General features: G+C 34.3%; 2 protein-coding genes across 3 annotated transcripts; one reads left to right on the top strand and one right to left on the bottom strand.

Moving 5' to 3' along the window:
• The first annotated feature begins 1,452 nt into the window (after window positions 1-1,452).
• Window positions 1,453-4,448, top strand: LOC149732022 (uncharacterized). The gene is made up of 4 exons (XM_089882194.1): window positions 1,453-3,247; window positions 3,424-3,533; window positions 3,883-4,049; window positions 4,108-4,448. Exons 1-4 carry the CDS (start codon window positions 2,519-2,521, stop codon window positions 4,320-4,322), a joined length of 1,221 nt encoding a protein of 406 aa, XP_089738320.1. The 5' UTR covers window positions 1,453-2,518; the 3' UTR covers window positions 4,323-4,448.
• Window positions 4,441-6,695, bottom strand: LOC149732023 (myosin heavy chain kinase B-like). 2 transcript variants are annotated; one of them, XM_089882193.1, is made up of 2 exons: window positions 6,038-6,695; window positions 4,441-5,842 (listed from the first exon to the last, which is right to left on the bottom strand). In XM_089882193.1, the coding sequence occupies exons 1-2, from the start codon at window positions 6,099-6,101 to the stop codon at window positions 4,821-4,823; spliced, it is 1,086 nt and encodes a 361-aa protein (XP_089738319.1). In that variant the 5' UTR covers window positions 6,102-6,695; the 3' UTR covers window positions 4,441-4,820. The 2 variants fall into 2 exon arrangements, with proteins under 2 accessions (XP_089738319.1, XP_089738318.1); XM_089882192.1 differs by having other exon boundaries at window positions 6,026-6,695.
• Between the last annotated feature and the right edge of the window lie 5,831 nt (window positions 6,696-12,526).

A 12,526-nucleotide genomic window follows, 5' to 3' on the forward strand; every position in this document is an offset into this window, starting at 1 on the left:
AGCGATACAAAGCTAGAAAACACGTATAGCAGTTGTTTTAACATTTAAAATATAATTTCTTATATAACATTAAATCTAGGAATTAATGTGAAGTAAATTAATATTTTGACTGGTTTTCAGCGTACAGTGTGGTTTAACAGGGTCCTTTACGTTGGCGATTAAGACCAGCAGCCAATCAGCTTAGTTTACATAATAGTATATGATCATATACCTACGAATCTTTACTACTCCAACATGAGTGGACATGCAGCTCCAAACTGCTTAAAAGAAAAGGTAGCTTACTAATTCAAGCAGAGGACTAAAAAAGTAACTCAGTATTGTTTTCCTCAATGTCACTTCGATATTAGGCAAATTTTACAACAAAGATACCTTAAGTTTCGTTGCCGGGTTGAGCCAAAAAGTAAAATCACGGCAATTTACATGCAAAACTGTAGCTAGATACACCAGTTAATGGTAATGTTATGCGTTTTTGTTTGCATTTTTATATTTTAAGCGTTTTTGTTTGCATTTTTATATTTTAAGCATGTTATTTTATGTTTTTTATAATCGATTGAGTGTTCAATAAAAGTTGATTATTTTTGTGAGGTTTATTAATTAGTAGAAAGCCATTTTTACGCGCAGAAATGCTTGGTTTTTAAAAAAATCTTTTAGGCATGTTATTTTATGTTTTTTTAATCGATTGAGTGTTCAATAAAAGTTGATTATTTTTGTGAGGTTTATTAATTAGTAGAAAGCCATTTTTTTACGCGCAGAAATGCTTGGTTTTTAAAAAAATCGCAATGTTCCAACGAAAAACAGCACCCAGCAATGATAAAATGCTATGCGGTGGGCTCCGTAATGGTGGCGACTATGACGTCATAGACAATGGATAACAAGACTCGTTGTTTTACAATCCCGTTCCTAACTTGGTCTATACTAACTTTGGATGCAACAAGACACTCGTTTTATAACGATTGTCGTCGACCTCGCTGTCAATGACGCACGTGTTCTTACATTTTACTGTTTGTGAAGCTCCATATGACCACTATGGTGGCCTATGAGTGCCACCCTAATAAATAAATAAAATAAGAATATTACGATAAAAAAAAACGATAAGTAAAATGAAAGCGAAAAGTAAAATGAAATTAAAAAGTAAAATGAAATTAAAAAGTAAAATGAAATTGAAAAGTAAAATGAAATTGAAAAGTAAAATGAAAACGAAAAGTAAATTGAAAACGAAAAGTAAAATGAAAACAAAAAGTAAAATGAAAACGAAAAGTAAATAAATGAAACGTAAAATGAAAGCAAAAAGTAAAATGAAAACAAAAAGTAAAATGAAAGCGAAAAGTAAAATGAAAACGAAAAGTAAAATGAAAACGAAAAGTAAAATGAAAACGAAAAGTAAAATGAAAACAAAAAGTAAAATGAAAACGAAAAGTAAAATGAAAACGAAAAGTAAAATGAAAACGAAAAGTAAAATGAAAACGAAAAGTAAAATGAAAACGAAAAGTAAAATGAAAACGAAAAGTAAAATGAAAACGAAAAGTAAAATGAAAACAAAAAGTAAAATGAAAACGAAAAGTAAAATGAAAACGAAAAGTAAAATGAAAACGAAAAGTAAAATGAAAACGAAAAGTAAAATGAAAACGAAAAGTAAAATGAAAACGAAAAGTAAAATGAAAACGAAAAGTAAAATGAAAACGAAAAGTAAAATGAAAAACTTCACGTGGCCGAGACGTGCCAGTGCCAACATAGAAATCTTAAAAATTCTATCAAAATTACTTTTTATTTACTCTGATTTCTATGGAATGTCTTCTTTCATTTTAAACCTTCGTACTTGTTGCTTTAACGTACCGGTAGTTGTTTATTTATTCCTTGTTATTAGCCAAATCAACCCAACAATGTTGTTGCAATTTGTCATAACTTTTAAATCTAACCAAACATTCGTTATGCGTAGGCCTAATATTAGGAGTAGAACCATAGTAGGCTATCCTAAACAAGTAGTAATATAGGTCAACGCTTTGTTAATTTTTATTAGGTGAATTTTTGGTCTTGGGTGAACAAGTAGATATACCAGCCTCAAAAGCCTCATGTAAACAATAGTTCGGATCAGGTACTAAAGTGGATATCATTGCTTCGCAGATGGCCGACTAGTATACTAAACTATTACGCTTTATCTATGCAATGTACATTGTAGGTACTGGTATGGTACAAGACTACTAGACATAGCAGATTTAGATATAAAGAAATAATGTCAACTTGAGGTTATTGTATTTTCTATGTTTTGATATGGTTTATACTTAGATGTTAGACATAATAATGTAACATGGGCAGTATAGGCCCACTTAAAGACAGAAATATGGAACTAGGAAAATTTATACTAATCCGTAACCCACCCTGACAGCATTAGGTTTAAAACTACGGAATGCTCAGATTTTTACTATGCACTAACCCCTATGCAAAAATTTTAACCATTTAATAATATGTTACCACAGCACAGGCCTAGTAAACTTGTTAAGTGCCATTGCTGACATCAGTGATGGATTGGCAAAATGACGTTGTGTTGACTGGTGCATTGCAAAACTATGTGAGACAATCCATTAAAAGATTAGAAATACTTGATTTTGTAAAGCGTGACTTTCCTCAGTACCCATGGAGTCTAAGAACTCTTTGTCGAAGATTGAAATTTTTTAACATCACTTATATTGATCCAGCAATTGCAATAAATGATGTAAAGTCAGCAGTAACCAAAGAACTTGATGGACCTGGAAAGTGTTTAGGATATCGCGCCATGCATCAGAAAGTAAGGAAACAGCACCATATGAATGTACCTAGGGACCTAGTATATGCAATCATGGTGGAGTTAGATCCCGATGGGCTGGAAGCAAGAACACCAGGGAAGAAAAGGTTAAAAAAGGGTCATTTTAGTAGCAAAGGACCTGACTGGGTACATTCACTTGACGGCCACTGTAAACTAATGGGATTTCAAAAAAGTACTTTTCCACTAGCTGTGTATGGTTGCATAGACACTGCTAGCCGAAATCTGCTGTGGCTTAAAATTTGGACCGACAATTGTGACCCCAAATTAATTGCTCGTTGGTACTTTGATTATATTTATGAGACAAAATGTATTGCATCATATATGAGGCTTGACAAAGGTACAGAAACTGGTATCATGGCCACAATGCATGCATTTCTTCGAAAATCTCATATTGATGTTACTGATGCGAGTGATACTGTTATTTATGGAAAATCAACTTCAAATCAGGTATGTTGCTAACTTAACATTTTTTATTAATGCTTAAACATACCAGTGTCCGGTACTTAATATGATTTGGTGAAATCAGTTTCAATGTGAGCATAAAACATGGGGTGCAGTCTAAATATGTTTTTTTAACAGTAGTGGTTGACACTCTGTAATTAATACAATGGCTTTGTTTGTAGATTGAAAGATGGTGGAAAGAGTTACATGAACGCCTGGAAAAGTATTTTAAACGCCAATTAATGTCTTTGAAAGATCTGGGTCATTACAATCCTGACATAGCTTTAGACAGGTAACATGACGCAATTAAATTTTGCATTGCAATAGCCAATGTAGGATATTCATTGGAAAATGCAAGCATGCCCACTGTCGAGTTACAGGAGGTATTGCAGTGTATAATTCAGATGTTCCTGACTGTGTTAGTTTAACCCATTAATCCACTGGGTTCAGGCTATATTTGCTAATTGCTTTGCCCAAGGATACAAATGACTAAGCCACCAGTGGGTTTCTGACCCTACAACCTTTCGGTTGAATTCTGGCACAACAGACTATATGCAGCTGGACGATGTAAGTAATAACATTTATTTGCATTTACCCAAAGTAGAGCTTACAAAAACATTATTATTTATGTTTGTTAACAGAGATATACTTGCATTTGTGTATATACCAGTGCTGGAAAAGGAAATGAAAGTATTCGTGGATAACTGGAATACACATAGAATAAGATATCAAAGGGGTACATATCTTCCCAACGGCATTCCCAATCATATTTACAATTTTCCGGAAAACTATGGTCTTGAAAAATGTGGTAAATTATATTGTTATTCTTGCTCTGGTGTTCAGTACTAATAATAGTGATTCTCCAGGCCAGCATATAACTGATTCACAGCTAAAGGAAGTTTGTGAGGTTTCTGGAGTTCTGGATGTGAGAACCGACTTCCTATTGTCATCCCAGCGAAAGACTTTACAAGAATATATTCCTAACCCTCATCTCCTATCGGCAAATGAATGTACAGATGCTTACTTGTTTTTGAGAAGAAAGCTTGTTTCTCAGCTTACTAAAGAACCTGTTATACCATAAATATGTTTGTTTTTTTGTTTAAGTCTAAATACCAGAAAACTAAATTAAATTACCACTGATTTTATTTCCAGTTTTGCTGAAATTTTCTCGCAGAAAATATTCATTAAAAATGCAACAGTGAGCCACCATTTGTGTATTTATAATAAAACTACACTGTCATAAGGTAAAAAGAACATTAGTTGAAAAATGAAAGGAACAAGAGAAATTGTAAAAGGCAAATATGTACCGGGTACACAATATAACAAAATGTAGGTGTAGGAAATCTATAAAAGAAATACCATATTATAATAGATTATAAAAATATATGTACGGGTATGTTATCAAATAGTTAGATTTGTGCACCTGATTGTGAAAAGAAATTAGCTGGCTTATACGTAAAACTGAAATGCTTTATTACCGGTACCTCAAGCGTTTTGACAATTCGCCTGCTATGTATAATATTGATTTGCAAGCTTATTCTTTTTCAAGATTATTAATAGATCCTTAATTTATTGTTCACTACATCTTTAAATCCAAAGCTTCACAATAATCATTGCACTCGTGTTGTGCAACGAAGGTAGAGATTGCTCGCTGTGCTAGATTCCCTGCACAAAACAATAAAGTTCCATCTTCGTTTACATGTTTAATGGAAGCAATCTCTGGGTCAGTGTACACAGTAGTATCTCCTTGAATGTCGGTTAAAAGCAGCTGCTGGGAAGAATGCTGAAAGCTGAAATGTGCTAAACATACTGCTTTTTTACATGCTGTCGTTTCTTTGTTTCCACATACAGTACCATCATTCGATGTATATTTTGTAAATTTTCCATGTATATATTCTTCCAAGGTAACAAATGTGTCCTCTTCGCCGTCTGTAATTTTTCCGAAGTATATTTTAGTATATGTCGGTATATATCCAAATTTGCCTTTAGTCAGATTTTGTACTGCTTTGGCAAGTTGGGAAGTAAAATTTGCTGCAAGCATGTGCATTTGCACGATCTTGCGGGTATGGCCTTCAGGGGTTTGGTTTATTTCATTAAGTGTGTCCAATGTTTCTGGCAAGTATTGCTTTAACACCCAAGTACCAGGCAACAGCTTGGAAGAAGATTGCACCTTATATGCCTTTCTAAAGCCTCCTTGGCTAAAACTTTCCTTTTCGACCCGAATAATTTCCTCAATTTCAGTACTCCACATCATGTCAGAAATGTGAAACTGAGATAGTTTAATTTTTGTACTGGTAGCGTCCATAACGTTTCCTAATTTCATCATTTCTACAACCGATAAACTTTTGGGGATTGGGTGTTCCCTTTTCACACTAAATTCCACAGAAATTTGTTGCGGCTGAAGATGGTCAGTTTTTCTTCTTTTAATTTGGGGCAAAGAGCTTGATACCACAAGTTTAAACTTAGAATTTTCTTTACAAGCTAGTTCAGTTGTGTTAGCAATTGCTCTAATATGTACGACATTGAAGTTTGGTAATTGATCAAGTAAACAGCATGATGGACCTTGCTCCCCAGCTAAAATGTCACAGGTCATATCATCATCTTCAAAGGAAAAATGAGCATTACATGCCTTTTTTATGTTTTTAATGCTCAATTCATCAAACAGAAATGGAACAAACTCGCGAGCTCCTATTTTTAAATATTTTTGAGCCTTGCCTGATACTTCAGGGCTGCATCTTTGAATGGTAATGCATTTCCTATCTAAAATTTGCGAGTCATTCTTACCGGTAACCTTACGTTCAGGTTTCTTTGTTCTTTTTTGTTTCATCTCCTCTTTAAATTTGTTCCACATATCAGCCATTTTTGTTGATAATATCTTGTTTCAAAGCGCGTGCAAAGATTTAAAATGAAAGAAGACCTGCCATAGAAATACTACATGTAAGATTTTTGTGATGTCTATGTTGGCACTGGCACGTCTCGTCCACGTGAAGTTTTTCATTTTACTTTTCGCTTTCATTTTACTTTTCGTTTTCATTTTACTTCTCGTTTTCATTTTACTTTTCGTTTTCATTTTACTTTTCGTTTTCATTTTACTTTTCGTTTTCATTTTACTTTTCGTTTTCATTTAACTTTTCGTTTTCGTTTTACCTTTCGTTTTGAATTTACTTTTCGTTTCATTTTACGTTTCGTTTTCATTTTCATTTTCATTTTACGTTTCGTTTTCATTTTCATTTTACGTTTCGTTTTCATTTTCATTTTACTTTTCATTTTACTTTTCATTTTCATTTTACTTTTCAATTTCATTTTACTTTTCAATTTCATTTTACTTTTCAATTTCATTTTACTTTTTAATTTCATTTTACTTTTCGCTTTCATTTTACTTATCGTTTTTTTATCGTAATATTCTTATTTTTTTATTTATTAGGGTGGCACTCATAGGCCACCATAGACCACCGAGCAACGATTTCTGCACGTCAACTTTTTAATAAAACTACTGGCAACGATATGATTTTATTCCAATGTTTCGACGTCGTCCTTATCATGCCACATCCACTTACCCTAATGCAGGCGACCTTATAGGACGTCGAAACGTTGGAATGAAATCTTATCATGGTTGGAAAGTTTTCTTAAAAAGTTGATAATATACCCGGGAGCGACAGCTTATACATGTTTGCACATGACATTTCAAGATACATTTTCCCGGATTGCTACTAATACTATGGTAAAATTACTTCATTTCCAAGTAACTCACCTAAACACCTTTTCATAACATATAGACGCATGAATATTTAGCACAAGGCTGCTGCCAAACGCGAACCTAAATGACGGGTATAAATCCAGCACATTCCTGAAAATACCTGTTTTTTTCATTTACAAAATGGTGCTACTGCAGGTTTCCATTTTTAATATTTACGATGGTTGTGAACTGTTAAGTGTGCAATGCTATACACTGTCAACCAAGACTGCATACTTTGCGAATTATGTGAAAGTGGGATCTACCACTCATAGGACGTGGTTGCCAAATCATTTTGTTTTTTTCCAAAACACCAAGCAAGTGATCAAAAAGAAAAGTACATAACTGACAAAATACAATTGTTGCAGCCACTCCCAAACAACAGCTGGCATTCTTAAAAAAACGTTATTACAATGCTGACAAAAAATGACGTAAAACAGGCTGCAATGATCCCTGCTGACAAAAAAAGAAAATTGTTTTGTAGTTTTTGACAATCAACTAAATACAGCCAAAAGAAAACGTGGCCAACTGCGTTACTTTGATGATGATTGTGGTGCATGGATGTCTGGATCATTTTTACACCTACTTTTTAAAAATAGTTGGCCCACTAAAAATGTGTTTTTTAAAAATCTGATTTGCACAAGAAGAAGAAGCAACAAAACTGTGCACTTCGAAGAATTAAAACCTTAACCCCCATTTTTACACCTACTTTTTAAAAACAGTTGGCCCACTAAAAATGTGTTTTTTAAAAATCTGATTTGCACATGAAGAAGAAGCAACAAAACTGTGCACTTCGAAGAATTAAAACCTTAACCTGTAAAGGAAAATATTATTAAACTAGGAAGCTATTTCTCAAAACTAGCATTAGACTAGTTTGACCAACGAAAAGTATCTTGGATAGAAGAATGTTGTACAACAGCAGCCATTGCAGAGTGTATTGGACAATTTCCTGACCACCAGCCTCATGGCAATAGTAAACACTTCCAGTCCTTTTTAAACTGCGAGTTGCGGCTGCTTGGTAAATTATAGTGAGGTCACTAGTCAATCTTAGTAGTGATACAAATTACTGGCAATGAAAAATTCATTTGTTACGTAACTGGGACTTACATACTTTACGTAACTGGGGCTACAAATCAAGACTAAACAAAGAAATAGACTCGATGTTGAAAAGGACTTACATTGTGCTTTGTCCCAAGCTATGCCACGCATTCAGCAACTCTCGGATGATAAACGAACACTGTGCTTTGTCCCAAGCTATGCCACGCATTCAGCAACTCTCGGATGATAAACGAACACAAGTTTCTCATTGACTGATTGAGTTAAAACATGGCGCCCTCTATAACAGGCCTGGACACCGTCGGCGCCTCTCTCGAAACTGGAGGCGGATGGTTTTGCAGCGCTTGTACGATTTGATGAGTTATATGACGAATTATCGCATTAGATAGTGTTTGCTCTAAGTTCGAGCAGTTAGTACAGTATAAATGCTTTGTTTTTTTTATTTAGCTTGCGTGTATTATGTTTATGATTGCCCATCAGTGTGAAATCTTAACTGAAGTTATGTTTGTTTAAGACACACAAGCGTTTTAGCAAAACTTTTTTAACCATAAATATTCTCTGAACTACGAGACCTTCCACTTCCCAGTTTATTTTTGAATTTAAGTAGACTGCTTGCTTTTCGAAATCCCTTTTTGGCATTTGTTTTTTGTCATAAAATCCTAATATTGATCTCAAGAAGGGGCCCTGTCCTGCTTTGGCATTTGTTTTTTGTCATAAAATCCTAATATTGATCTCAAGAAGGGGCCCTGTCCTGCTCTATCAAAAAAACTTGAGAAATGATGTTCTAAGTAGAATAGCAGGACACATTGGCACAGTCGAGGCAAAAGGCTAATCATAGTTAAAAATAACTTTTCCCTTCTTAAACTGTTGAGTTGCACCAAAGTCACATAAATTTAAAAAATTGTCATTTGAGTTTATTTTTGGTTACATTGTAATTAAAAAAAAAACACATTTACATTTGTACAATAAAAAGATAATAACTTTTCCCTTCTTAAACTGTTGAGTTGCACCAAAGTCACATAAATTTAAAAAATTGTCATTTGAGTTTATTTTTGGTTACATTGTAATTAAAAAAAAACACATTTACATTTGTACAATAAAAAGATGAGTCAAATTAAAAAGAAATGCTATCCCTTTTGTGGTTTGTATATGCTGGTAAAGGCAATGTCAGTTTTGAAACAGGTTACATGTATAACAAAATGCTTGTATGCAAGATATAGTGAGAAATCATGTGTAGCACAGGCAGTTTATTATCCTGTTAATGTTGTGGCAAGCCGTACATGCTTCTCACAGACTACAGAAATTCAAATGCAACTGCGTATTTAGTTGGTAAGCTTGTGTATTCTGGTGAGGCACACTTGCCGGGGCATTTGATTATTTTTCATCTTCAAGGGCATCATATGAAAGCTCCCCAGTACAAAAACACTGACCAGAATGACTTACAAGATTGACAACACTGATGACTTGACATTCTTAGGCGAAATATGCAAACATTGAAATCAAGGCAAAGAAATGTGATCTGTCCAGCTGGCGTAATGTGTATGCAATATGCACCTTGATTGTTTCCTGTAACCCATGTATAACAATGCTTGCATTTATCAATAATGCTGACAGACTTTTTCCTGCCACAATGCAGAGAAACTTTGCCTTGCTGTATAATGTTCTTCTTGTGTGTAATGCTTCTTCTTGCATTTTGAATTCTCGCCATTTTTATAAGCTCTTCCAGTGCTGTATGGGCTGGCAGTTGGGCCTTGTAATGCCTTTGCAGTTCTCACTGTTATCTGTAGCGTGATGTCGTTTTGTCGAATGAACTAGGTTGTAACCTGGACTTGTCATAGAGTCATTACTTTTCTGCTTGAGTCGGATTTCTGTTGAGCGAGGTGCGAGTTACGCAATCTGTACGCCAATGCACAATATTTCTTGCTGCTTCTTTACCACACCCCCAATAGTTTTAGCCATAATGTTGAAATACATTTGGATGGCCACAGATTTTGATAAAGATGATTCCAGTGTGTAAGTTAACACAAGGGTTTTAATATTTTTCAACATGTAAGTGACCATTACAGTTTTAAAATAAATATTCCTCACTGTCACATACTCAACAACATTCTTTAAATAGATGGTGTAAGTCAATTACACCTCACTTAATAGGTAAAGAACCTGCAAAAAAGATCCATAAAATGACTTAAGTTCATTTTTGAGTGGTATGTGCATTTTAAGAAATCTTTGAATTTTGTAGTTTTAAAACGCAGTGCAGCAGCAGAGCATGTATAATATAACTCCTGGCGATAGACCTTACTTAGTCAAAAAACCTTATGATTGCATTAAGATTAACCTCATGGGTGCGATTGGAAAATCTTACACCGGCGGCCATTCGTTACCGTACAAACACAACTATAAATAACCAACTGTCTACTTTATACACATAATACGCGTAAACTGAATAATAAATTAAACATTCATACTGTATTAACTGCTAAAACCACGAGCAAATACTATCTAATGCGATAATTCGTCAAATAACTTATCAAAACTGTCTACAAATCGTACAAGCGCTACAAAACCATCCGCCTCCAGTTTCGAGAGAGGCGCCGACGGTGTCCAGGCCTGTTATAGAGGGCGCCATGAGTTAAAATAAATCAGGTTTCGTTATTAAATCAGTGTGTTTTGTTAAGCTTAATTGATACAGGGGAGGAATGTACCAAAAAAGGTTGGGAACCACTGCATTAAACAACAATCAATTTGATGACATCACCACAGGACCTAAAAACTTGCAACAAATGTACAATTTTAAACACAATGAAAAAGCAAATAATAAAGGTAAAAAGCAATTAATGAAGGTAGTTTAAACAATGTGGTGGAGAATAAGTTTAATATAGCGTTTCGCTCATCAGAACTTTCTTGGACGCCACTTTTAACCTCTAACTACCTTGAATGACAAGGAAGTTGCAATTTTAGCCCATATAAATTGTTTTTCTGTATTTATTGCAAATAACGTTTTTTAACAAAATAAAAAAATCTAAATTGGCAGTTTGAATTCAGTACAGGTGTCATTTAGAAATAAACAAGCTGATGGGAAAGGCACAAGAACACGTCATCCATGGCCTCATGTCCAACGGACAAATTGTCCGTAGGCCACATGTCTGAATCTCTTAAACGATAATAAACCGGACATAAAGACATATACATCTATAATAAACTGTCATAATCTTGCTTGTAAGCTAAAGTGTGCTGTCTCTAAAACCAAGGGATTGAGCCTTGGAATCCTGGGGGTGCTTCGTGATACAAGTAACCACACTGATTTCCATTAATTGATCCAGTCGCCTCCCTTCCAAGTTAACAGCGACATAACAATTGTAAAAGAGATGGGGCATTGAAAAATTGTCGGTATAAAATTGTCACATGTGCACACAAAAATTATTTATTAAATATCTTTTGATATACTAAAAAACTAACAGTAATTAGGAGTTTGCCAATCGTATTTTCAACAATATTGGCACCTCATTTTGGAATATTCAGGCTCAAACATATATCCACAATCACCATGTATTTTCGCCACATCTTTATCTAGGTAAGGAATTGAATCAGCACTATGAAAATATTCTAAATTAGGCTGTACCAAGAGTTACTCGATTTCGTTCACATCGCTTCAAACACAAATTTAAAACATCTGTATCTCGAAAACGCGTGACCCGATCGGGCTAATTTTTTTACCAAAAAAATTGTACAAATTAAAACTATTCTGCAGTATAAATAGTTTATATTTATACATGACCGTAGAGAATTCGACTGCGCATCATTTACTTTTTCCCATCCGTACGTAAGTACCTGAAAAACATCGAGAATTTAATTTATTTGTTTCAATTAATATACAAAGAGCATTTGCTTAATTTAAAGCATTCTGGCCAAGCATACACGAATAGAGCATTTGCTTAGCATTGGCCAAGTATACACGAAACAGTGTAAGTTGCTCTGTAAGCATTGGCCAAGCATACTTGAAACAGTGTAAGTTGCTCTGTAAGAGCATTTGCTTAATTTAAAGCATTGGCCAAGCATACTTGAAACAGTGTGAGTTGCCCTGTAGGAGCATTTGTTTAATTTAAAGATTTGGCCAGGTATACACGAAACAGTGTAAGTTGCTGTTTAGAGCATTTTCTTGAATATATTATAAGCATTGGCCAAACAAAGTGTAAGTTGCTGGAAGAAAGCAAGCTGACTTAGCAGAAGATAAATATTAGAGCATGGTTTGGACGGTCAAAACTGGCATTGAGTACATCAATTCTGTCCCAATCTTTCCTGGACTGAACTTTCTTGGACGCCACTTTTAACCTCTAACTACCTTGAATGACAAGGAAGTTGCAATTTTAGCCCATATAAATTGTTTTTCTGTATTTATTGCAAATAACGTTTTTTAACAAAATAAAAAAATCTAAATTGGCAGTTTGAATTCAGTACAGGTGTCATTTAGAAATAAACAACTCATGCTGATGGGAAAG

The sequence above is a fragment of the Ciona robusta genome, chromosome 8 (assembly GCF_009617815.1).
Source record: "Ciona robusta chromosome 8, ASM961781v2".
Lineage (NCBI taxonomy): Eukaryota > Metazoa > Chordata > Ascidiacea > Phlebobranchia > Cionidae > Ciona > Ciona robusta.